The sequence below is a fragment of the Dermochelys coriacea genome, chromosome 1, assembly GCF_009764565.3.
Source record: "Dermochelys coriacea isolate rDerCor1 chromosome 1, rDerCor1.pri.v4, whole genome shotgun sequence".
NCBI classification, from domain to species: domain Eukaryota; kingdom Metazoa; phylum Chordata; order Testudines; family Dermochelyidae; genus Dermochelys; species Dermochelys coriacea.
In genome coordinates this window covers 232,579,345-232,606,914 of record NC_050068.2, presented here as the reverse complement: position 1 = coordinate 232,606,914, position 27,570 = coordinate 232,579,345, and the positions used below count along the sequence as shown (strand labels likewise).

Here is a 27,570-nt window from a genome sequence, read left to right as displayed (position 1 = left end):
TCTGATTTCAAAGGGTAACCAGCCCTTAGTTCTGTTGAGTTTTTTACTAATGTTTGGGTTTCACTGATGAACAGCACCTTGATACTTACAGTGCTCTATCAATCATAATTTTGTTTTTAATTTGCCAAACAAAAAATGTTCAAAATTGTGTACTCCTCTGAGCTTCCAGTTTAGGCACACTAAACTTTGAAATTTTTACATCTATCAATTTTTAGAAATATTGCTTGTGCTAACCACAGGCTTTCAATGGGGAGGGGGGATACTTTTAAAATTGTATACTAGTTGCCAGTGATGACTTGTGAGAAAGTGGTGATCAAACACTCGCATCTTTTAATCCTGTGAACACTTACACAATGAATATCGCCCCGTTAATAGGATTATTATGTCTGTAAAGTTATTCATAAGTGTGTTTGTAGGTTCAAGGTCTTGATTTGGCAATGTTGTGATAGCATCAGAATAGAGCAATTGCCTACCAACTTAAAACTTTCCTGAACACAATTCTTCTATTCACATTTTACCGTGTTGGAAGACACATACTGAGAAGAACAAGGAATTATGATTCATTCTTTATTGAATACAGGGAGACATCTGACTTGATTACCTGTGTAGCAGACCTTCAGTTCAAGAATCAGAAACTTCAAGAGGAGAACAGCAAACTAAAGATGGCAGTTGAAGCATTGGAGGAAACCAATAATAGGCTAATGGAGGACAATGAGGATCTAAATAATCAAGTAAAAAGGTGGAACGCTTTCATCACAAGTTCAGTAATTTTTAACTCCTGTTGTCTGGAAGTGGTGACCAACTGGGCAAAAACTCCCCATGCTAGACCTCTCGTTTAGTCTATGAAATTGGAAATAGCTTGGAAAAAGTGGTTCCCATTAATTGATCTGATAAGCCACTGAGGAGGAGGAAGAAATGGGGATCCCTTCCAGTTTTTCTTAGTTCAGTACTTGGTTTGACCCTTTGTAGTTAAAGGCTCTGTGTTTAAATCTTCGTCCTAGAAGTTTATGCCCGCCCTACCATGCTGCCTCACTGTCTGTCCGTGCCTTTGGGGGAAATGTAGGTAGCTTGGCCCAGATCAGCAAAGGGAGATGGGTGTTGTGATGCTAAGCATCATAACACCTGACTTTTTTTTAGGTGCCTGGGAAACCACTGGAACAGTGAGAGCCACAAAGCCTGAATTAGGCACCTTGGCTCCCTATACAATGAAAAGGGCGAGGTAGGCACCTAAAGAATGAAAGCCAGCCCGTGAGGCAGATAGCTGCCTAAGCTAGCTAATGGGAAAAGCTGGCAGAAGGAGGCGTGTTCTAAGCCCTGCCTTTCTCATAGGGTTAGGAACCGATTTCTGTTTGCAATCCAGAACCCCTTTCCTGGAGTCGTGCAGCTCAGACGCCTAAGCTTCCTCCCCTCCTCCCCCAAGAAAATTAGGTGGCTGCCTAACTCAACACAAAACAGACCAGATGGGCATGGGGGGAGGAGGAAAAAGAGGACCTCGCTTTAGCTCAGTAGTTCATATACTTAGCTGAGATGTGGAAGATCCTGGGTTCAGTTCCCCACTCTGCCTGAAGAAGGGATTTGAACAGGGGTCATTTCATCTCTTTAGTGAGTGCCTAACCACTGGACTTGAGAGTGATTCTCACTTTCTGGTCCAATTAATATTTTAAATTATTTTTAAAGTGGAATAACTCCAATGTGACTTGCATCAGAATATGCCATAGTCTAATGGCCTGAGAGGTGGGGAACCCCTGTTCAAATCCCTTCTGATTATCAGGCAGTGTGGAGAATCTGAACTGGGGTTTCCTACCCAAGATGTGGGAATCCTAACTGTTGGGCTAAAGGCACCACCCCTCTCAGCCATTCTGTGTGCCATAAAGCATGCTCCACGCATGCCAAATGTATTGGACCCCACAGACACACAAGATACCCTCTGCCTATCTTTTTTTTTTTTTTTTTCAGTTTGCAGATCCTACTGGGCCGGGGCTTAGGCATCCGGACACCTAGAGTGAGGCAGCAGTGTGTGTGCCCAGAGGTAAAAGTTTGGGCAGCTCAGGGAATTTTTTCCAGGGTTCGTTGTCAGCCAAGAGCAGGTTTTGTGGCTTTTATCCGTTCTGCAGACTGGGACTTTGCCTAATTCTGGGATTTTTGTTGGTCTGGGTCCTCTCTTTGGTACTTCCACAGAGAGCAGAGCCTGAAAGACCTTCAAAGTGGTAACTGCCATATATTGGTAATGTGCTTGGGGATGTCCTGTTTGCACGGAGATAGCAGGAAGGGGTTGTGGTCACACCTCTAACACATGCACAGCTAGGTGATCCCATCATCATAGCAAAATAATGTTACAGGGAAATGACTCAGTTCTGGCCTCTGGAAGGAACAAAACATTGTTAGTGACTGTGGAAACTAACAAACACAACAGACTCTGCTCGTAACTAGTTACACACTTGATTATAAGTTGTAAGTTAGATGTGATCCAAGAGCAAGCCTGTAAGTGCTCAGAGGCAGTCCATTGACTATTCCTTGGCTGAATGAAGGTAATAGATGCGGCAGAGGCCCTGGTGGTATGGCAGGGGATGCTGAAATAGAAGGGAATGAAAAATTCCATAAAAGGTCATTCCTTAGCCCAAAGTGCAAGCTTAAACCTAACTCAGCTGGCAGATTCTTGCCATATGCCTTAAAGCATGCCAACGAGGATGAGTCCCTGGGGGCTCTTATTGTGTCCAAAAATACTGTGTACATAATATGCTTTAAAAATCTAATGCCTGTGGCTTTGCTGGATTCTTCTTTCTGCAGTGCCCAGCAGTCTGTTATGAGAGCAAAATCATTAAAGGAGGAACTGGAAGAAATGAAAATTAGCCTGAACATCTCAGAAGAGAAGAGATGCAATATTGTGACCCAGCATAAACAGCTAGTAGGTCTTCTGATAATATATAAAAGTAAGAAGCTGTAGTGAGGGGATGAGCTGCCTTATAAAATTATAAAAATAATTATATTATAAATTATATTATATTATATTTCCATTATAAAATCAGGAAATTGTTTCCTTAATATAGTTCTTCATGTAGCTTTGGAAATAAAACTTTCATGCTGTCTTTGCCTCTGATATGTTAACTGCCTCTTTACAACCTCTCAATTTGGGACACAATGATGGAAATAAACTGTTTGCAGCTTTGTTGCTCCTCGTAACGCTCTATATAATACTGGCTGGAAGGGGTATTGTTGAGGAAGGCTAACCCTTTAAGGCACAGCAGTGGCTATTAGGAATGCCTGTGTTCATATTCCTGGCTCTGTTGACATTTTTTATATGGACCTTGGGCAAAACACTTGAGGCCTGATTCTCCTCTAACTTACACTGAAGTCAATAGAATTATACCAGTATAAAACTGGTGTGAGAAGAAACTTCACTATCCCATCTATATAATCTGAGTAATACCTTTCTAAAACATTGAGGTGTAATTCATTTATGTTTATAAAGCACTTTGAGATCCTCCAAGGGAAGGTTTTATAATTTCAAGTCTTATAGTGAAGTAAATAATTAAGAAATACTTACAACTGTCCCTATCTGCACTTAAAAAATCCTCTGGTCTTGCATACAACTAAATTTACAGAAGGTTGGGTGCTGTAATCTGTACACACGTCTTTAAATCGGTTGATTTTCCTCTAGTAATTCTAGTGCTCTATGCAGCTCTTGTGGAATCTGCAATTTAGACTGGCATTCTCTGGCTCCCCGAGAGAGAGAGTTCTGCAGATAGCCAGCATGAGATCTACGTCCTTCTTTAGCAGTGCTCAGTTCTTGTTCTGGACCTCCACATTGGTATGAATTCCCCCATAATGCTGAGGGCAGAGCACTGGTCAGTTAAGTTCTCCTCATGCTGCATGATGCCTGCAGATATAACCTAGAACTACTAAAGTTTCATTGTGCAACCAAAAAAGGACTCCACTCCCTGAAATTGTGGGGAGACATGGGGGGGAAAAACAATATGAAGATGCCTGCTACGCTTTTCACCTTATTACAGGAAAATACAGCAAATGTTTCATATGCCACATCCTTTAGTAGACTGATATTAGTCACAGCGTTCATTATTATGTTGCACTATTCCAACAATGCGAACATCGTCTAGTGTCATTCTAGCCATCCGACTTTTTTGTGGCTCCTTAACTTAGTGGTTCACCAGACCAAGACAGAGTAGCTTTGAAACTAAGGTCACCCAAGTAATTTGATGATGTCCTATGACTATTGTAAACAATACTACCTTTTAAAACATGGCCAGCTGACTCTTCCTGTATTCTCCTTACCCAGGAAAAAGAGAATCAATCTCTCATCATCAAGATTTCTTCTCTTCAGGAAGAGGTACAGTATATATAAACTTCACAGGTACATGTATTCATCTAGTTAAACTGAGCATTTGAAGAGTTGAATTTTTCTATTCTTTCAAGCCTGAGCTATTGCATAGCAATGTTCACTGGCTATGTTCTACAACAGAAACTCAATAATGAATCACGAGTCTCCAAGATGCATTACATTTCAGATTCATCTGGCAGATGAGGGAGAACAAGGGTTGGTTTGATGGTGGAGAGAGGGAGTGGTGGTGGTGCCCTACTATGGAGGATCAAAAGATGTCCACTCCAGATAGCCCAAACACTGAAATAGTGTCCAACTAACCTTTTGCCAATAACATGCACTTCTATTTCATCACTCAACTAAGATCTGGATTAAGAGCTTTATGTGGAAGCATTTACCCCAGCTAAAAGGCGGTAACAGACTTCTGTCCATCAATGTCTGTCACTGGCTGTGACCTATTTGTGTTGAAAGACCCCCAAAAGTCTGCATAATTGATCCAGATATCAGAGGGGTGGCCATGTTAGTCTGTATCCACAAAAACAATGAGGAGTCCAGTGGCACCTTAAAGACTACCAGCTTTATTTGGGCATAAGCTTTCATGGGTAAAAAAAACCCACTTCAGATGCATGGAGTTGAAAATTACAGATACAGGCATAAATATATTGGCACATGAAGAGAAGGGAGTTTACAAGTGGAGAACCAGTGCTGATAAGGCCAATTCAGTCGGGGTGGATGTAGTCCACTCCTAATAATTGAGGAGGAGGTCTCAATTCCAAGAGAGGGAAAATTGCTTTTGTTGTGAGCCCCTATTAAAGCCCAAATTAATGGTGTTAAGTTTACAAATGAATTATAGCTCCGCAGTTTCTCTTTGAAGTCTGTTTTTGAAGGGTTTTTTTTTTGTTGTTGAAGGATGGCTACTTTTAAATCTGTTACTGAATGTCCAAGGAGATTGAAGTGTTGTTCTACTGGCTTTTGTATGTTATCATTCCTGATGTCTGATTTGTGTCCATTTATTCTGTTGCGTAGAGACTGTCCAGTTTGGCCAATGTACATGGCAGAGGGGCATTGCTGGCACATGATGACATATATCACGTTAGTAGATGTACAGGTGAATGAGCCCCTGATGGTGGGGCTGATGTAGTTTGGTCCTCTGATGGTGTCGCTAGATATGGAGACAGAGAAGGCAACGAGGTTTGTTACAGGGATAGGTTCCTGGGTTAGTGTTTCTGGGGTGTGAGGTCTAGTTGCTGGCAAGTATTTGCTTCAGGTTGGGGGGGGCTGTCTGTAAGTGAGGACTGGCCTGTCTCTCATGGTCTGTGAGAGTGAGGGATAGGTTGTAGATTGCTGATGTGCTGGAGAGATTTTAGCTGGGGGCTGTATGTGATGTTGGGCCGGGCCTGTCCTGTAGTAGGTGACTTCTGGGTACCTGTCTCGCTCTGTCAATCTGTCTCCTCATTTCCCCGGGTGGCTATTGTAGTTTTAAGAATATTTGATAAAGATCTTGTAGGTGTTTGCCTCTGTCTGAGGGATTGGAGCAAATGCAGTTGTATCTTAGGGCTTGGCTGTAGACAATGGATCGTGTGATGTGCCCTGGATGGAAGCTGGAGGCATGTAGTTTAAGTATAGTGGTCAGTAGGTTTCCGGTATAGGGTGGTGTTTATGTGACCATCACTTATTTGCACTGTAGTGTCCAGGATTGATCATGGCTTAATAGTGTGTTCAGGGGATAGCAGAGTGACAATGTTTGTGACACTCTCATTTTAAAATGGTTGCTATTGTATCTGATTGGAGGGAAATATGAAGATCAAGACCAAGGTAGTTAATAATATTTCATTATAATTAAAGTATATTGTTATAAAATATTCTATTTCCTGAAAAGTGTGTGTGTGTGTGTGTGTGTGTGTGTGAGGAAACGACGACGACGACACACCAGAACCAAGGGATAGAGGAACATGCCGTAGGGAATAATGACCCACAAGACGAAATATCTCAGAGCCAGCGAATTCTTTTCTGTGTTATTTCTCCAGGCCCATCAATAGAACTTCCAAAACATGTTGGTTGTTCAATCAACTGCAAATCTCTGAGTATGTCCATGCTGTTGATTGATAGTATAGCCAATTGATTGACTATATTTGTGGCTCACTCTGAGAAATGTTCAAGAGACCAAATAAGCAAACTCAGCCAAATTTATTGTCTTAAAAACAAAAGAGAATGATACAAAAAGAAGACATACTACCATCCTTCTGGGAAGCTATTCTTCTCTTGCAGTATGTTCACCTTATGCAGAAGGTGTGCTTCAAAGATGCAACCCAAAACCATTTACATTTATATTACAGCTATTTCAAGTTTAAAAAGCACTCTGTCACTGAAGAGCCAACTGACCAGTTCCTTATTTGGTTGCTCTGTACCTTTCCTTATCTCTATTCTAATACCACATCCCAAATCCATTGAGTGTAGAGGTACATCTCAAGCTGTGCTAGGACATGCTATTCATGTACCTTGGCTTTTACAGGCTTCCTAATGCTAAAGTCAACTTTGTAAAGTGTTGTGGGATACTTGACATGGGTGATGGGAATTGTGGGAAGAGCATAATATATTAATACAATATCCCAGAACTAATATTATTATATTATATGCATAATGCGTGTTAATGTGTGTTGGCTAACACTGTGGGGGAAGATGGCATGCAGGGGTATGTGTGATTGCGGCATGTGTAGACAGACCCACAGTAGCTTCAGTGTAGCTACTGCAAGTACTAACAATAGCAAAACCATGGCAGCACAAGCTTCAGCATGGGTTAGTCACCTGAGTATGTACCTAGGGTGTCAGGTGGGCATATGCAGCCACGGCTTCACTGCTATTTGTAGGTTGGTAAATTAAAGCTAGCTTGGGTGTGCCTACACAGGCTTCAGAGTAGCAGCCGTGTTAGTCTATATTCGCAAAAAGAAAAGGAGTACTTGTGGCACCTTAGAGACTAACAAATTTATTTGAGCATAAGCTTTCGTGAGCTACAGCTCGCTACACAGGCTGCAGTCTGGGAATTGCTCCAAACTGTACTGTCTTTCAAAGTTTCAAGAGCTGCCTAAAGCTTCTGAGGAGTGATGGAAGTAGTACTGTGGGGAACCTGATCGAAGTGCCTTGAATGGGGTGAGCTTATAGTATATTTCCTGAATAAGGCAAAACTCAGGATTGTGTTGGCATAGAGATAGTGCCAATAAAAGTACATCAGTGCCTCACATTGGAAAGATCACTGTTGCTGGGCAGCAGTCAGACAGAGCAAGCCGGTTTGGTTTATATACAGTTGAAACTATAGATGTTCACATTTTAAGGCCACAGGTGTCAGGGGAAAGGGGGAGGCAGGGTTTGCATAGTGTGGGGATATTGACCATCTCTCTCCCCCCCCCCCCCCCGTTGGAGTATTTTGGAGAGGCCAGTCAGTAAGGAGTGATTTGAGAGGAGAAAATCTTATTACCCGTCTCTCTAACCAGCTCATCCAAAATAGTCTTTGGTAACTCTCTAATTAGCTATGTATAATAATTTGCATTTTGATCAGAATATTAGGAACACCTTGGATACAGATGGCCTTCAGAAGAAGATTGTGGAGTTGTCAAAAAATGCAGCTGAGCTCCAAGTAAGCACTTTAAATTTAAATTTCATCACCACTGATAAGAGACTGTTCACCAAACTAGCCCTGTTTACTCTGAGTTCCACAGCTCTCTGATGCTGTCTGCCATCACAAGCTGTAATGTGCTGATAGCATCATCCATAATCCAGGCTGTTATCTGGGTTCTAGAAGTCTTCCTGATGAACAGTTTTATTTCTTTCTCCAACTGCAACTTCATTGAGAAGAATTCTTATCTATACTAGACAAGTTAAGGTCATAGTGCTAGAAATGAAATTAAAAAAAAGTAAAGCACAGAGTGTAGATGGGCTAAGGGAAATTAATGTGTCTGTGGGAGTTTCAAAGCTCTCTTAAAGCTTAAGCAAATGTCACAACAAATATTGTGGAAAAAGAATGAACCTCTTATCCTGAGCACTTGTCTCAACTAAAGTTACACATGAATACTGCAGACTCTTGGTTCATGCCAAATAGTTATATAGATTATGACTTAGACTTTTAATGCTCCAGGTTGGCTACAAGATCAGCACCTAGAGCAGTGGCTCTCAACCAGGAGTATGCATACCCTCAGGGAGGTATGCAGAGGTCTTCCGGGGGGTATATCAACTCCTCTAGAGATCTACCTAGTTTTACAACAGGCTACATAAAAAGCACGAGTGAAGTCAGTACAAACTAAAATTTCATACAGACAATGACTTGTTTATACTGCTCTATATACTATACATTGAAACGTAAGTACAATACATCAATTGGAATATAAATATTTGATGATTATATGGTAAAAATGAGAAAGGTAAGCAATTTTTGAATAAGAGTGTGCTGTGGCATGTCTGTGGTTTTTTGTCTGATTTTGTAAGCAAGTAGTTTTTAAAGTGAAGTGGAAATTGGGGGTATGCAAGACAAATCGGACTCCTGAAAGGAGTATGGTAGTCTGGAGAGGTTGAGAGCCACTGACCTAGATGATGATATGGTTATAAGTAATAGCCAGCCTGGGTCTGTCGAGAACAAATCATGCCAAACAATCTAATTTTCTTCTTTGACAAGGCTATTGAGCTAGTGGATGGGGGTAAGCTGCACACATAAAAACTTGATTTTTAGAAAAGCTTTTGACAGTCCCATATGACATTTTTAAAACCAAATTAGGGAAATGTGGTCTAGATTAAATTACTATAAAGTAGGTGCAAAACTGGATGAAAGAGTGTACTCAGTCGTTATCAATGGCTCATTGTCAAACTGGAGGAGAGTACTTAGTGGGATCCCCCAAGGGTCAGTCATGGGTCTGCTTCTACTCAATATTTTCATTAATGACTTAAATAATGGAGTGGAGACTAGTATTATACAAATTTGTACGACACCAAACTGGGAGGGGTTGCTAGTGCTTTGGAGGACAGGATTATAATTCAAAACTACCTTGACAAATGGGAGAACTTGGTCTGAAATCAACATGATGAAATTCAATAAAGACATGTGCAAAGTACTTCACTTAGGAAGAAAAGGCCAAATGTGCAACTATATAATGGCGTATAACTGTCTAGATGGGAGTTCTGCTGAAAAGGATCTGGGAGGTTATAGTGGATCACAGATTGAATATGAGTCAACAATGTGATGCAGTTGTGAAAGGCTAATATCATTCTGGGGTATATTAACAGGAGTTTTGTATGTAAGATACCGCAGATAACTGTCCCATTCTACTCAGTACTGGCGAGGCCTCAGCTGGAGTACAGTGTCCAGTTCTGGGCACCACACTTTGGACTCCCTCCAATTTGTCCACATCTTTTCTAGAGGACTCCAGAGCAACACAAATGATGAGAGGTTTAGAAAACCTGACCTATGAGGAAAGGTTTAAAAAAAACTGGGCATGTTTAGTCTTGTGAAAGACTGAGGGGGAACCTGGTAACAGTGTTGAAATAGTTTAGAGCTGTTTAGAAAGAGGATACGGTGATCAATTGTTCTCGGTGTCCACTGAAGGTAGGACAAGAAGAAATAGGCTTAATCTGTAGCAAAGGAGATCTTGGTTCGATATTGTGGGAGGAGTGGACTTTCTAACTCTATGAATAGTTTAACTCTGGAATAGGCTTCCAAGGGAGGATTGTGGAACCTCCATCATTGGAGGTTTAAAAGAACAAGTTGTACGAACACCTGTCGGGAATGGTCTAGGTTTACTTGATCCTGCCTTACATGAGATTCTTGTAACTCCTCCACGTGCACGTGTGTGCGTGCGCGCATGCGCGCACACACACACACACACACACACACCCCCTTGCTAGTTGGCATTAAGATGTTTTTGGGTCACAATATAAGCTTCTGATGCCATTTTCCCCTTGCCACTAGCTGGTGAGGCTAAAATTGTAATACCAGGCACTTGAAACTGCATGCCAATAAAAGGCCTTTCTCTAATCTCTTCCTTCAGATGCGAGTGCACATTTATGAGAACACTGTGGTGAATAAAGATGCAAGTCTATTGAAGGTTAGTAGCTTTTGTTTCATGACTGTATTGATTTAAATTTCTGAACATGGGCACTTTAACTTATGGGAAAAGCTAATGAAACCATTTTACTGTAATATTTTAATACCCTTCTGTGTGATGGTACCTTACTGTATGACTACACTGGACTTATGAATAGATATTACTCGACATAAATAAGGCATTGGAATCTGGCCCTAAAGACATAGGGGTTTATGTTGTTTATATCCAGCAAAAACAGTAGACTCCAGAAGAGGAAGAAAAACTTGACAGGCTATTCTTTTGAAGTAGGTGGGAGGAACATGCATGCCCAACACTTGAGCTTCAAATGTAAAGATTTTTAAAAAAAAAAAAAAATCCTAAAATGCTGAGATGACTTTGCAATTTAAACAATCTTCCATGGGCTATTCCTCACTGGGTAAAACGTGGTAACTTGCATCTCTGTGTCTGTTTATTTTCTCTTAAGTATCTCTTTTTAAAACCCAGTTTGAGTTATAGGGGATGCAAAAGTAGTTTTAAGGCCTTGGCCTCCTTTTGAACTCTCAAATCAAGCCGATGCGCCTTTCAAAAATCTTGGTCAGTATGTATTTCATCACTGAGTCAGAAAACATTCTGATAGGTTTCAGAGTAGCAGCCTTGTTAGTCTGTATCTGCAAAAAGAACAGGAGTACTTGTGGCACCTTAGACTAACAAATTTATTTGAGCATAAGCTTTTGTGGGATAAAACCCACTTCATCGGATGCATGCAGTGGAAAATACAGTAGGAACACACACACACACACACACACACACACACACACACACACACACCATGAAACAATGGTGTTTCATGGTGTGTGTGTGTGTGTGTGTGTGTCTTCCTACTGTATTTTCCACTGCATTCATCCGATGAAGTGGGTTTTAGCCCACAAAAGCTTATGCTCAAATAAATTTGTTAGTCTCTAAGGTGCCACAAGTACTCCTGTTCTTTTTGGGGAAAAAAACATTCTGACCACCAAAGTTCCTATGACAAGGACTGCATATACATTCTGAATGTGACAAGAGATTCCAACTTAAACATAACTTACCCAATAAATATTGCAGTAGACAATTCTTAGGAAAGGTGCCACAGGCAAAGCTTATGTTGCCTAGAATGAAAAAGACTTAGAATTCTAAAATATTCTCATTGTAAATATTGTAATATTGATTTACAGCTCAAGAGATTCAAAGCCTCTGTGCCTTCTTTAATCTGTCTTTCTTGTGAGTTAAGTTCACACAGTCAATTGACCAAATGGAAACTGGATTTTGAATGCAGTCTAGTGGATTGAGTACTCCTGCAGTGATTGATCTGCAGAGGAACTTGCATAAAATGACTCTGTAAATTTTGGATAAAGAATACATAAGAGAAAATTATGATTTTCTTGGAGACATTGACGCTTGCAGGATGAGCTACTATTCACAAAGTAAACCACTCATGTATTGCCACTAACATAAAATAAAAGGTATTGGAGTAAGACCAATTCTCAGTTAAACATACTACAGCAACATCTAAGCGTTGCCATTCTCCCAGGCTGCAGTCACAGAAACATGTGAGGATAAAAGTTTAGCTGATCTCCATCTTGTTTTATTTTGGTGATCTTACAGGCTTAGAATAGATGAGGGTTTGTTTTTTTTTGTTTTTTTTTGTTTGTTTTGTTTTTACAGCAACTTCCCTTTCTTTGCTCATTGGTGCATAGGTTCTCAATGCATGTTATCTCACCTTTTTTTAACAAGTACTGTTGCGGTTTTAAAATAATAGTAAAGGGATAGTGTACCAAAATATTTCATGCTGCTGCTGCTGCTGCTTTAAGGAATGCTCTGAATCTGAGCTTCTGATAATATGAACTGTTAATGTAACTGTAATACATCTTTGAAACATGCTTAGCTATATAAACTGGCAGTAAGTTGCCACTTTCACATTTCAGGTTTAAAATGTAGAATTAGTTAAACACTTGCATCAGTGCTTCCCTTCATTGATTTTATTTGTATTTTGCATTTGTGCAGCCCTCTTTTCTGTGCCTACACCTGTAGAGATCTGAACAAAGTAAAACAAACCTTATGCAACCTGTCTCTTCCATACAGAGCCTTAAGACTGAAACAGCCACGGTATAAATTTGGGGTTTCAGTTTATCCAAGCCACCAAAGTTTCAGGAGGGTAGTTAATGTAGTGGTGACTGCTGTCGTGCACTTATGTACCAGATACACATGTTCATTGTAAGATGCTTTAATGCTTTGGCAGGTATGGCTGAGGTTTGTTTAAAATAAGGTGTCTTGCACACAGTGCTACCTAGTGGCTAAACGCTATAATACAGTTTAGCATTCCATTACAGCTGAAAGAAAAGGAGTACTTGTGGCACCTTAGAGACTAACAAATTTATCTGAGCATAAGCTTTTGTGGAAAGCTTATGCTCAAATAAATGTTAGTCTCTAAGGTTCCGCAAGTACTCCTTTTCTTTTTACGGATACAGACTAACAAGACTGCTACTCTGAAACCATTACAGCTGGTAATTAGCTTCAGTTTTGGACCCATCTCTTTGCGTTCCTGTACAGTGCTCTTAAAGTATATGAATAGGCTAAATATGCGGGAGGGGTGTTTGCTACTTCTTGACATCTTTTATTAAAAAGTCTAGACTTAAAAAAACCCACATCTGTAAGCACAGAAGTTTTAGAATCAAACCACCAGAAAGTTCTAATCACTTGTATGTGTGTTTTTTTTTTAATTTAACCTCCTACTACTTGCATCTGTAAAATGCAGTAAAAAAATCAATAACAGACAAAATACACAAGCTGTGAAGAATCTCAGTAATGGGAAGAGAGGGAGCAATCTAAAAGGGGTGGGGAAGGACTCCAAACTTTGCTTTCTATTCAGGATTGCCTCACAAATGCAACTGTCTATATTTGAAAAATCAACTAAATATACAAAGTATAAAATTGTAATTAAACCCTTCCTCAGTTTACCCATATCTCTATTCTAACAGTGCTCTGATCTCTTTGTAAAGCACTGAAAGATCATGAGTTGCAATTCAAATTCAAACAGCATACCTTGCTAACTTGTCAAGCAAGGGAGTATCATGTACAGTGTGTAACTGAAGTAATGCCAGTTAATTCATTTCAGCATGCTAGCTTCTAGGTTCTGTGCCACTAACTCTTTCTCCCCAACCTTTGCAGAGAGACTTGGACATCCAAGAACTGAAGTCTACCATTGTGGAATACTCTTCTGTAATCGAGGTAGAGTACTGGGTTTTCCTTGTGGGAGTATTAGAGTAAATGCAGATTTTATATATTCTTATTTTGTATAACAAGTAAACTTATGAACTTTCTTTGGGTGTGATTCTAGACATTACGGGTGGAAAAAAATAAACTGGTGAATGATATGCAACAAATGCAGCAAGAGCTGATTTCGTGAGTATCTGATTTGGGAGTTCCAGTAACTTTCCTTTTTCTCAGGTGAAAAAACTTGGTGGATTTTTATGTAAAATTTTTGCTCTTCTCTTTTCCTTCTAGAAATGGTATAGACTTCCCACTGATATACAAATTTAACAGCAACATCCTTGAAGGGACAAATTCATTGCACAGTGAATTGGCACTTGCTCAACAATCTATAGAGGTATGAAACTTTAAGTTCCAACATTTCAAATTATGTACATGGCATGCACCACTAATAATTACCTATATAGGAAGGACCCTCGTGACTCAAAACTACTGTGGGTTATGCACAGTGGGACTCTTGGTTCTGAACAGAGAGACCTGGAGTCTGAAGTCCAAAAATCACTAGACAAGTACTGCACTGGCAGTACAAGCTTATCACATGCAGCAGGATCATACCCATGGGCAGAGAATGAATGTGAAGGAAGGGGAGGGGTTGGTTAGTCTGTCCGGCATCTAAGTTCACTTAAATCTTGGTGCCTCTGCTAAACTTGTCAGTGGGTGTCAGTTGTGGTGTTTTTTGTAATGTGGACACTGGAGCTGGGCAAACAAATGTGCACAGTTTGTTTACCCAAAAATGCAGTTTTGTCAACCCAAAACTGTTTTGCAAACTTGATGCAAATTCAATAAATAGCTTTGCCAGGAATTTCTTCTTAGGACTTGGATTCCATTCATAAAACAGGAGGAAGGGAAGGAGGCTCACTGGCTATTCCTTTTCAGCTTGAATGACTATGAATTGTCTTTGTAAATGACAGTGAATAGTCATTGGGCCAAGGAAAGTAAGTGACTCCATAGCCTGGTAACTGAGGCAATCCCCTAGGAGCAGGGAGATCAAAGTCCCTGTTTCAATGATTATTTGATTATTAAAAGTGGAAAACCTTCAATAGGCGAGATTGAGGGAGACTTGTACCAGAACACGCCATAGCCCAGTGGCTAGGGTGCTCTCCTGCAGTATGGGAGGCCCAACTCAAATCCCTTTTCTACATTAGGCAAAAGAACTCGCATCCCAGAGGAGCACCCTAACCACTGGGATAGAAGTTTCTGTAAGGAGGGAGGCAGCTCCTCCTCCTCTAGCTGTTTTGTAAATCTAATCCTATAAAAATGCCCCAAACAAAATATTTCTGGATGAGCAACATGTTTCATTTGACCCCAAATGGATTTTTTTTGATTCACCAAGTTTTTCTGCAGTTTTCTAATTTAATTTAATCCAGTTTTTTCAGTTGCCAGAGAAGTGAAAAATCAGCTCTTCCGCCAACTCTGCTGGATGCATGACAGTTAAGCACACCAACACACTAGACTGAACAGCTCTCTGAAGGGAGCCACTTTTGGTTCCTGCCAACCTGGGTTGGAGTCAAACCAACCTACTGGCAAAAGTTTGATACCTGACTACCAACACCCTTATCTTTCCGGTGCTCTGAAAGAACTATTGAAAAATAGCTTCTGTGCTGTGTAGTGCAGTCCTAGTTCCATTCCTATATGACTTGGTGCTCTGGACGCGTTAGAAGAACTGACTTTAGAGTACTGTCCTCCTTTCGCTTATACCGTTGCTACCTACAGCACTGTCTTGTTACAGACAAGAACAGCTCATACTTCTATGACTGGTACACATCCATGTTAAGAGGAATCGTTGCCATGGCATATAACCTATAGTCCCACTAGCTTGTGCAATGAAGTCTTTGTCCAGCTACGCTATTAAAAGCCTTTCTCGCAGCACTGGCTGCCTCTAGCTTAGTCAGTGAGATGAGTCTGTTGCTCACTTTACCATTTTCTGAGTGCACCAACCAGTTGAGGGGTGAGAGTGGCATTTGCAGAGAGAGACTGCAGGGAACTATGAAGTAATGTTAAAATGCACTGTCCCTTCTGTGGGCAGTGTTTCTGTCCTGTGTTTCCCTTCTTGAAAGTATGAGGAATAATTGGATAGGCAGTAATCGAACGGGAAAACAAAATATTTCCCTATGCAGAAGTTTTGACCAGCATCCTTCATTGTCGTGAGCCACCATATTATGTCTCAGATTTTCATCTTGTGTCAAAGGATAATAGCAAGAGGTGAGGTCCTATTAAAATAAGTGCAAAATGGGTCTAGACTCCTTTCTATTTTTTGTCTCTCCAGGAGTCCTAATACTCTGTCCATTGCTGTGTGTGTGGAGTGGAGGAGAATCTACCTCACTCAGGCCATTCCAAAAACATTTCTAGTTCTTAAATCTCCATGACATGATGCATTTTTGCAGCCTTGACTAGGCTTAAAATTCCCAGCAACTCTGACCTTCTGGTAAACACAACACGGTAGTACTCCTCCTGAAAGTTCTAAATGTCACTGCTGCTGGTCTTTATAATACAAAGATATCAAGGGACACCTGTTCTGTTTTTTTAAAAATATATAGATCACTGGAATTGAATGGGCAGCTTTGGACGAAACATTGGACCGAGAGGTGCTGTTGTTACTGCAAGGGCCTGAACAAATGGGAGAAAACTTTAAGGCTACCACCCAAAAACTGGTATGATATTGCATAAGTAAATATTTATAGGAATGTTGGCTTTTTCAGATTTTTAGCATTTTCAAACCATCGCACAGTCACTGTTTCCACATTAATAAATGGATAGAGAACTGGTCTCTTAGGAGCATCCTTCTGCTTTCCTGTAGTGGAAGGCTTCTCTAGTTTTAAAACAAATGCATCAAACAGATTCCCCATATCACACTTGCTTTCTGACTTGAGAACTGAACCTTGGAGTTACCATAAGACCTGAGTAAACAGAAATGCATACTTGTGCTGTCCCAGCAGCAGTTCAGGGACTGAATTGGACCAAATTGTGATTTGTCCCCTGCTTCCCCATTACTACAGTAATCTGTTCCGGCCTTTCCCTAGTGATTATTCCTACTGCTGCTGTACTGCTCAGTTGTGGTGATAAGTGCATAATCCAGTGCTGTGCACAGTTGAGACTCTGTCCCGGCCTACCCTCCTGTATGGGAGGGGGTGTAATTGTTCTGCAGAATCTGTGTGAAGGAAAAAGAGTAAACTGGAGATATAAATAGCCCATGCCCAAAGTGTATGAAGTGAGGCAGTTGTGGGCAACTATTTGAATCCAATTATCTGGAGGCAGTGCTTCCAGCCAGTTACTTTTATGATGCATCACTTATTGGAGAAACTTCTCTAGTACTGTTACTAGTCTGATATCATGCTTGGGTGATGCTGTGTAGCATTTAGTATTTGAAGTGTTAATATGTATCTTTCAGCAAAAGGAAGCCTCTGAAGTGGAGGAACTTCTTGTGACCGCTTTGCAATGGGTAGCAGATCCTGAGGTGAATTTGAGGGAGACTTGTGAAAGACAGCTTGCGGTAAGGAGCCCTGCTCTTCAAGCCACATTATTTCTGAAGTGGTGGTGTTGAAGAGCAAAAAAGCTGAGGGAGGGTGTTTGGTGTAACCTTCAAATGATGCTTGAGGACAGAACTGATAACAATGAAGGGCTTTTTAATTAAAGGATGGGCAGATTGTTTTAAAAAAAAAATGGAACCCCTCAATTTTATACCTACTTCTTCTCATTTTGTCCTTTCTTCTTTGGTGTATATTGCTATAAAGTCTCATTTCCTTGTGGTTATGCATTTACTTGCCTGAATGAAAGGGTAGATTAAATGATTTAATGAGGAAAACACTGTTTTCCTCCATACTTGCTGTGTAACGTATAAACCTGAACTTCTTCTACTCCACATAACATACTGAAAATTCAGGTGTATTCAGGTGAAATTTAAACATCTCAATTTCAGCTGGTTGGAAAATGGGGAAAGGGTTCTTCTGTGGCAGAAAAATGACTCATTAGCCAAAAACCTTTTGACTTAACACCAAATTTTTGATTTGGAAATGTCCCCACAGTGCCTCACCCAAACTACAGATTACATATCTCGTGCAACCATTGTCTATGGACTAGGTTCTCCTTGGTCACATTACATATCCCATCATGCACTATTCTCCCCTCTTGCTATGTTGCCGTGGTAAATATGGAAAGTACCTGACGGTGGTGTATCATGAGAGGTAGTTGGTCTTGGAACCAACCTATAGAGGGAAATGGGGCATGAGGCACTACAGCAGCATTTCCAAATAAACTTTTTGGGTATTTTTAGATTTCCAGCCGCCCCCCCCCTTTTTTTTAAAGGCAATGTTCTGTAGAAATCAGGTACTTTTTGGGAGGTGGAGGGGTGTACATGTTGTTGAAAACCTAACTTTTGCATCAAAAGTTTTGAATGGAAAACTTTAGATCAGACCTGATCTCTATTCCTGGGTGAGATATTGAGTTGTCTCTGAATCTGGGTCATCACCTGGAAAGACAAACTTCTACATATAGTCTTCTGCTTTGTTTTTGTGGTAGTGGCATCCTGAGGATGAGACTCTCCTTACCATGCCTGACTTTCTCATTAGTACGTACAGACCTCACTTTCACTTCCTTTCTCTCACATATTTCCCCCAAACAATGTCTCAAATCTTCATCCCAATGGGGCTTGAATTCTTGTCTGTTAGTTCACTCTTTCATTCTAAGATGCTATTAGCAGCTGCTCCTCCTGAAGACACATCCATGTTGTAGCAGTTGGAAACTTAGTGCTTGTCTACGTTTAAAACACTGCAGCTGCACCGCTATAGCGCTTCTGCGAAGCCTCTATCTATGCCTATAGAAAAGGTTCTCCTGTCGGCGTCAGTACTTCACCTCCAAGAGGTGGTCGCTAGGTTGACAGGATAATTCTCCCATCAACCCAGCGCTGTTTATACTGAGGGTTAGGTTGATTTAAATGCATTATTCTGGGCTGTGGATTTTTCACACCCCTGAGTAATATAGTTATACTGACCTAATTTCCTAGTGTGGACCAGGCCTTGCGTACAGGAGAAAAATTACTTGCTGCTCACAATAGGTGTCAAAAGAGTGAACTGATGCTGGCCAAACTGATCCCTAAAATCCATGGAGTTACAGCAGGGATAAACATGACATTTTAACTGCAAAAATAGACCATGACACACTAAGGTTTAAACCTGCAGCTGTAGGTAATTTTTCTACTCTAGACCAGGCTTAATAGTTGGCTGTCTCTTCCCTTCTGTATCACTACTGCTTGCTCATGAAAACATGCCAGTTCTGCAGTGGACAGCCTCACACTAGACCTTGAACAACACTTCTGTGCTCCTAGTCCCTCTAGCGTTCATGTGAAAGGGGTCCTCTCCAAAGCTAATGCACCCAGAGTGTGCCTGTTCACATCATCTGGGGAGTTATCAGCTCAGCATAGTTGTAAATGTTTTTAATCTTAAGTGAAAACTCCTTCAAAAGGACTGCTGAGGCCCCCTGAGCAATACAGTTAAACTGACCTAATCCCTGGTGTAGACAGCACTTGGGTTGATGGGAGAATTTTCCCATTGACCCAACTGCCACCTACCAGGGAGTGCCATACCTATGCTGACAGAACCTGCATTTTAAGTAAAGGCAAACCCTAAGTTTTACAACACTACTTCTGGAGACAGGTGCATTGGGTTATCCAGGCTACTTACTTACTTTTTTTTTTTTCTGCTTGTTAATGGAGCGTTCAAAGGAAAAAATATCTGAGGATGACTGAACTTCAGTCATGTGTACTCTAGAGAGGAAACCAGTTTGTTTCTCTCCCCCTTCCCCCATATTGGCCATACAGTCTCTAGACAGAACAACATAGTCTTTGAAAACTGTACCCTTGAGACCTATGAGTGGCTGAGTATGACTAGAACTGGCTGCAGTGTGTGTGGGCGGGGGGGTGGAGTTGTATTTTTGTGTTTCATCCAAAATTTAGCTTTTCATTAAACAAATCATCATGGAAAAATTTCACTTTTATGAAATTTTCTGGGCTTTTCAACAAAAAAAACCCTTGTTCTTACTAAAACCCAATTTTTTTAGGTTTTGTTTATCAATTTTTTGGGAAATTTTAAATGAAAATGAGAATACTATTTTTCAATTTCCAACAAAACGTGGTGGTGGTTGTTTGACCAACTCTAATAATGACCTTGCCATCCTTCTCTTACAGAAAGCTAAGCATGTTCCACATCGGTCTCAAAACCATTCTTGTTCTAACTTCCACTGACACTGCCCATCTGTTCTGTGATGGCTTTTTTTTTTTTTTTTTAAAGGATGTGGGCATTCAGGGCTGGTCACTTCCTGTGACTTGCATAGGAGATTTACCCAAACTAAGAACTAGTCAGACCTCTGCTATGATTCGGCATTTAACAAAGAGAGTGTGAAATGATGCTTTCCAAGCAAGGGACTACGTACACTTTTAGACTCATGTCAAACTTCTAAAGTGGACCGCATGTTTATATTTTATACTATTTCTTCTGAATAGACATCCTAGAAATATGACACAATCATTTAGTTCCTTTGTTTGGTCCTTACATTGAAGCTATTGCAATATAGAAACAGAGACTTGCTCAAGAGCCACCTCAGAAAGGAACAAACTTATTGAAGTGTGGTTACCTCTTTCACAATAATTGTTGCAAGTCATTATTCAAAGAACAAAGATTAAGTTAGCTACGTTACTAACCATTTTAATCCTGTGCCCCTTCCTTCTGAAATCTAAAAAAGTGAAAGAACAAATCAGGTCACTCTTCAGGCAGTCTTTATTTGCTAGATGCATGTTTCTGCCTGATATATTCATTTGTTATCATTTTGTTAGAGTACATGTTCATAACTGCAACTCCTATTAACACTAATGGAGTTACATAAGTATACTGAAGAGAAGATCACTCATGAAAAACCTAGTATTTGTCTAAACTCCTTTTAGGGCTGTCCAGAGCTAGATAACTATGCACAATTCTCCTCCCAATACAGTTTCCTCTTTATTAATTTACAGTAGTAGTTTCCTGGCCTGAGTTTCTTTGAAACGGAACTACTGCTGTTTCCTGGATATATGTGATGGAGGGCTTGTTGTGGAAGACTTTAAAATGGCACTAGGTATGCTGCTGTCATTCTTCTGTAGCCTCCACCATGGTCCAGCTAATTCATTACCTTGCTTTAGCACCTCATTATTGAAGATGTTCTGTATCAGCCTGTCTCTTCAGCAGGAGAAAGCAGGGTTACCACTTTTTCTCTTCCTAGGTTCTGTTCAGGAATCTTTTCTCTTATCTCTGAAGAACTTCTGTAAACTTCCTCTTCTAAACTCCTCTATCAAAGAAGGAACAGAGTGGTGAATTAAGAATAGGTTTCTATTTCTATTCAGGATACCAGATACAGGCTACTAAAACTTCTCTTTAGCCCCCTAAGTACTCAACTGATCAGAGAAGTTTGTATTCTAAAGGTGACAGCTGCCATGTTTACTTCAAAGTAAAATGTCCTAGATCTTGAAGAACAGGAGTAACTTATGGACATCTAGTCTAGCTTTCTGCATAACAAAAGCCATAGAATTTAATTCAATAATTACTGCAGCATTTTTCTTTGTACAGAAAGGGACCAATATAGAGTCCAATAACTTGTGGTTGAACGAGATCATATCAAGTAGCAAGGCATCTGGTTTACTTAAAGACCCAAATGATGGAAAATTTACTACATCCCTTAGTAAGCTATTTAGTGACTTATTATCATTGCTGTTTAAAAAATTGCATCTTACTTCAGATTTTAATATATTTTTAAATAACTTCAGCTTCTGCCATTGGTTCTGAGTCACCTTTGATATTAAGGGGTTCTAATCTAGCAGATCTCTCCCTTGTCTATATAGTAATAGATGATGGTTTGTTTTCGACTTGTCAGTGTCCATCACTGCTCCTAGCTTTATTTAAGTATTGTATGTTTTAAAACTGTTGCAAGAATGCCAACATGAGACAGCCCTGAGAGCCTCAAATTATAACCTATAGTAGTAACATGCAAAAAAAAAAATCTATAGATATCTATCATGTGCATCCATCTGCACTCACCCAAACCACCTGAGAAGCAGGTCCACGTGGGGGAGATGAGGCTAACGTATTGGACTTTGGCAGACCAAGCTGCAGCGTTTAGTTTAAACTTCTTGGAAGATAGACACACCCATCTCTCCCCTCAGTCCAGTTCAAATGGGAGCTAAGAGAGTGCACCTTGTCAGCTTCACTGACTGACATCTCAGAAGAGCAGTGGTCTCAAGCAATCATCTCAAACTGTCTAGTTAGACTCCACACAATAAATTCCACCCCAGAAACTAACAGGCCGCCAGTACAGATCTCAGAGCACATGTTACATCCTCTTTTTGAAGCATTTCCACTATATCCATTATCAATGAACAATTGGTGAAAAAGGAAGATAGCCTAAAAGGAACGACAGTAGACACTCATTAGTAGCAACATATCAATGCCCTTTCGCATATGTTGCTCCTAAGCAGCTACTGCTGTTTTGGGAGTGTCATCTGACTGAAGGCAGCCTGCTTCTTCTGATACCTCAAACAGCTACAGTACATGCTAACAATCTAGAATTGTAACAATGCGAGGTATGTTTATTATTATTTATTGCTACAGTATTACATTAGTATAGGTACTGCATATTTTACACCTGTGTTCTTTTCTGCATTCATAGTCTACTACTATACTGTATCAAGAAAGTAGTACCGAGTGATTATAAAAGTATCTAGTTTTATTTTTATGTTAAGAAAAACCAAACATCAACCACAATGTACACAACCTCTTGCTCTTATTTGTAAACCCTTTTGTACTCCCACTTAACTGAATACTTTGTATGCACTGTAAGTTGCCCTGGATAAGGGCATCCGCTGAGCAAATAATGTAATTTCCCAAATTAAAGTAGTATTCCACCTCCGTGTATTCTATTTATAGAGTATCAACTTGCAAATTAATTAGAAATGGATAAGCTCACTCATTTTGGATGAAAAACCTGTTAGTTTGCTCTGCTTCTTCTCAGTCACAATGTCCCAAAGAGACCTGTAGACCCTGTCACCAAGTACCTCTAGCTGGGAAAAGTGCTGAGTGTGTTCAAAGCCTTCAACAGCTCAGTTTGTCAGAGGAGCGTCTTCATCTAAATCATCCTCATTCTCTCTCGATTTTTTCCTCTTGATTATGAAATGTTTCATCAACTACAAGCTCGTTTCTCTGGCCTTGCTACAGCGCTCAGTAATTCCTCATCGGTTATCTCTCTGAATATGAGCAAAACCACAGCTGCTACTATGTCCTCCTTTTCAATGCTTGCTTGAAGTGGAGCGTCATTCAGGGGGTCATCAAACTGTTCAATATCTTCATCTTGCACTGTCACAACGAATTTGCCTTTCCTGAAATCATTGGAAATTGTCGGCTTTACATCTTGCTGTGCCTCGGCAACAAGAAAGATGAACGCAATCTAGCAAATTTACAGTTTTCAGGACTGTCTGAACATCTGTGGGCTCTGCATCAACAGCAACAATAATCTGGTTTGCAATTTTTGATTGGTAATGTCCCTTTGTGTTCTTGATCACACCTTGATCCATAGGTTGCATCAAAGATTTAGTATTGGGGTAAGAATTCAAGCTGAATGTTAGTGAGAACCACTCATTGGATAACTGCTCCACACACATCCAAGATGAGGCCTATCTTAAGGCTTTACAAGCAAAGCTGGCGATCACCCATTTTTAGCTAGTTGGTGAAAACTCCCCTGTAACCCAGGCATTCACTGAACTGACGTAATTGAGAAGTTAACTGAAATTACGTGGAAAGCATCTGGGTTGTTTTGACTTCCCAATCATGAACACTGCTCATTTGTCACTCTGATCCAGGTTGGCACAGACAAGCACAGTCCTTTGAAGCTTTCCCTCCTTCTAGCTTTCCATTTTTTTCTACATGGTCCTCTGTCACAGAGCCCTTTCAGATAAAGTCCTGTTTAGTAAGCATTATAGATGCCAGCTGGGGAAAACTTTTTCAAAAATGTGAGGAATTTTTTCATGCTACTATTGCTCAGCTGCTGGTTTGTCTGCCGACTCTTTTTCGCCATGATCCTTTTTTGGAAGCAACATTGAAATATTTCTTCCATCTGGTAAACCAATTGACACTTGCCTTAAAATCATTCAATCCAAGTGAAGAGACCAGCTGAAGGGCTTTTCCCTTGATTGCAAGTCCAGCAAGCAGTGCTCCCTGCACCCTCTTCTCCTTGAACCATATAAAGAGAGCCTAGTTGACATCAGGGGCTTTTCCTTCATGCCCATGCTTACAACAGCTATTCAACTGTCAGTCTTCATATTTAGCCAAAAGCTTATCCTCCTGCTTCCACATTCTGCGTACAGTCAACCTGTGTAGGTCCCATTTGACTGCAACTTGGTTTTGAGTAGCCCCCAGAGTTTGACAGTCTTGGATAATCTGTACTTTTTTTTTTTTTCCTTTCAGTGAGACTTCTTGGGATTTGTCTGGTGTTTTTTGACACCAAAAAATGATGTAAGTGGGGGATGTGATATCTCAAATGTTGCTCTTATGTGGCAGCTAGGTTGCTGTTACCGAGTGGACAATTCATAGTAGGGAAAAATTTCCCAGGGGGAAAAAAAAAAAAAGTTGCTCATAAGCAACGGTTGCTCCTACAAGGTATTGCTGCAAACAAGTGCTTACTGTTGCAGAAGGAAGACCATATTTCTTCCAAAATGGATCTGGTAATAGAGCCAAGAGTTGCTATTCATAGTGGTTTTAAGATCTTGCAATGGGACCCAAGTTGTCTCATAATCCTACTAGAGAAACTGGACAATGCTTACTACCGTATAAGAAGTATGCCCCTCTTTATATGCTCTTCTCTCTCCATTAGCCAGGCTGTGTCCTTGAACCAAGAATGAAAAGGTGAATGTTTGGTTTTAATGGTACCACCTCTCTGACTATATAACAGTCTATTGCCAGGGTTAGTGTCTAAATTGTTTAAGGTTTCAGAGTAGCAGCCCTGTTAATCTGTATTCGCAAAAAGAAAAGGAGTTCTTGTGGCACCTTAGAGACTAACAAATTTATTGGAGCATAAGCTTTCGTGAGCTACAGCTCACTTCATCGGATGCATTTGGTGGAAAAAACAGAGGGGAGATTGATAAACCCATTGTTTCATGTTCTCTGTGTGTGTATATCATACACACTGTAAGGAGAGTGATCACTTAAGATAAGCCATCACCAGCAGCGGGGGGGGGGAGGAGGAAAACCTTTCATGGTGACAAGCAAGGTAGGCTATTTCCAGCAGTTAACAAGAATATCTGAGGAACAGTGGGGGGTGGGGGGGAGAAATAACATGGGGAAATAGTTTTACTTTGTGTAATGACTCATCCATTCCCAGTCTCTATTCAAGCCTAAGTTAATTGTATCCAGTTTGCAAATTAATTCCAATTCAGCAGTCTCTCGTTGGAGTCTGTTTTTGAAGCTTTTTTGTTGAAGGATAGCCACATTCAAAAACCAGTTGGAGAACACTTCAATCTCTCTGGTCACTCGATTACAGACCTGAGAGTGGCTATCCTTCAACAAAAAAGCTTCAAAAACAGACTCCAACGATGCATCCGATGAAGTGAGCTGTAGCTCACGAAAGCTTATGCTCAAATAAATTTGTTAGTCTCTAAGGTGCCACAAGTACTCCTTTTCTTTTTGCGAATACAGACTAACAGGGCTGCTACTCTGACTCCAATTGCTGTAACTGAAGTTACTTTCTCCCATGCTACTAAAAGGCATTGTCTTTCGCTCTCTCTGCCTGTCTCTTCACCTAATGTGAAGCCACAAATAAAGAATTGTAAAATAGTGTATAATGCCATGCTCTGAACCTTCTGGAAAGCATCTGTGTTGGTGATTATTAGGGCTGGTCTAACAAGAATAAGTATCTTCCACAGTTTTTAAAGAAAACAAAAACACTTGTTACCATCCCCCCCCCATTTGCAATAACATTTTCATTGCAATGGGAATTTTTCATTGTGAATAGAAAAAACTTTTTTCTTATCAAAAAGAAATTTTTGGTAGTTCTTCCTGTCTCCCTCCCCTTTCTCAGGGGGAGAACTATGTGTGTTTGGGGGGGCGGGGCGGGAAGGGAGCTTGTTGGGTTCTTTGAAGTCTTGACCCAATTTTTTATTTCCAGTATCTTTAATTTCAATAGAGGATTTTGAAGGAGATGGTTTTTCTGCAAAAATATTTATTTCCTTTGAAAAATAGATGAAAACTGCTTTTCAAGCAACTGTACTGATTATGCTATTATATACCATGTCCTTATCTGTCTTTCCCCTTCAAAAAACTGAGTGGGGTTAAACTCAATGTTGTGTGAACCCATCCTCCTTGTTTACTTACTGCTGGCAGTCAAGTATATGGACATTTATTAGGCTGCTAAGGGATGGCAGATAGGGAGAGGCTGTCTCTGCTGACCAGAGACCCTCTATAGTTCTAAGTAGCATGTTAAGTAAACCTTACGCTACACAATTATAACCATGTGGCATTTTTAACTTTAAAAATGAATAGGACCTCAAGCAAGTGCTAGAAGAGAAGATAAATCACTGGATTAAAAAGCTCCATCTCTTAGAAGAACACAGAGAATCCTTGGATAAAGAGTATGTTAGAATGGCAGGAAATCTGAGGAGAATAAGAACAGAGCAGCTTCACTTCAGGAAAGAGCTCTCTTCCAGGTACATCTAATTCTCTCCTCCCCCCCTCCCCATGTAAATGACACATGAAACTCTGAACGAGACTTTCTAAAATTGAAAACAAATCACATGCTCCTTTTGTGAGCAGATCTGTTTAAAGGTGTTTTATCCTACTTGGAGTTATCCTTTGTGTACCAAGTAAGAATACATCATTGTAGAGACTCTTCTAAACACCCGGCAGACCACAAACTAAACAGTTAAAAAGCTGCGTGTTCTGCAGGTGCAACCACTAAATAAGCAGAACTGTTGGCTGTGTCTGAAGTTGATGGTCTGTCAAACATGGGCATGTCAACATCCTTACTTATTGGAAATGGTCTGCCATACCAGACTGAACCATTTCTAGCTCAGGGTGGCACACTGCCTTGATTTACTAGTAGTCGGGGAAAATTTGGACTCCAAATGGATTATTTTCTTATAGGAGAAATGGGTAAATGTAGGCTAGGAAAGAACACTCCTATCCTCATTATATTTGTAATATCCATGTGGGTTTAAACAGTGATTGTATAAATACAGCAGCAAAGGGCACACAACTGTGAACTCACATTAGGCTTTCAGGAAAGCAGCTGTTCAAGTTTCCCACCCAGATGAGTTTGTCTAACCTGTTCCCTACATATGCACAAATCCTCTGGAAAAGAATATGCCTGGCCTGTCTATTCAGGAGCGGGTGGGTGGGTGTAAGATGTCTAGTGTAATGCAACATACATACACGGAGAATTGGCATGTACAATGTGCCCCCTACAACGCATTCATATTTGGGTACACCACTTAATCTCTCAGGGCTTGGAGTTCATACGTTTGCTAGTGCTGAGCAAGCATAATGTTCTCCTGGCCTGATCTATTCCTATGTCTTTCTGAATCTCCCACCATTGGTGTAGTGCTAGTGTAGGCCAGCTGCTGGTGGAGTGCCCAGCTCGGGACACTCTGATAAAAAGGGTGTCTGGTAATGCCACCAGTGGCACTGTAACAGAGGGAAGATATTCAGAACAAGGTCTGTTTAGATACAACCCCACTGTTCTGCAATGCAAAATAAGCCTAAGGGTCCCTGAACGGCCACTTTCTATCACAGGGACTTGTGTGGTGCTGACTTTCCATTGGTAGTTGTCACTTAAGTCTCACTGCACCCTTTACAGCACCAA

The 27,570-nt window shown here is 40.5% G+C and overlaps 1 protein-coding gene across 12 annotated transcripts in view; it reads left to right on the top strand.

Annotated features, from left to right (window-relative positions):
* The window catches only part of IRAG2 (inositol 1,4,5-triphosphate receptor associated 2), a 64,195-nt gene that overhangs the window by 8,700 nt on the left and 27,925 nt on the right, over positions 1–27,570 (top strand). For 10 of the 12 annotated variants that reach the window (XM_043516322.1, XM_043516299.1, XM_043516302.1 and 7 more), the window contains exons 7-17: positions 581–739; positions 2,788–2,905; positions 4,295–4,345; positions 7,890–7,967; positions 10,366–10,422; positions 13,606–13,665; positions 13,775–13,839; positions 13,942–14,044; positions 16,245–16,358; positions 17,096–17,197; positions 26,253–26,416. In XM_043516322.1, coding sequence (XP_043372257.1) covers positions 581–739; positions 2,788–2,905; positions 4,295–4,345; positions 7,890–7,967; positions 10,366–10,422; positions 13,606–13,665; positions 13,775–13,839; positions 13,942–14,044; positions 16,245–16,358; positions 17,096–17,197; positions 26,253–26,416 — 1,071 coding nt within the window. The remainder of the gene's footprint in view (positions 1–580; positions 740–2,787; positions 2,906–4,294; positions 4,346–7,889; positions 7,968–10,365; positions 10,423–13,605; positions 13,666–13,774; positions 13,840–13,941; positions 14,045–16,244; positions 16,359–17,095; positions 17,198–26,252; positions 26,417–27,570) is intronic. The other 2 variants (XM_043516314.1, XM_043516287.1) reach the window with 1 other exon arrangement.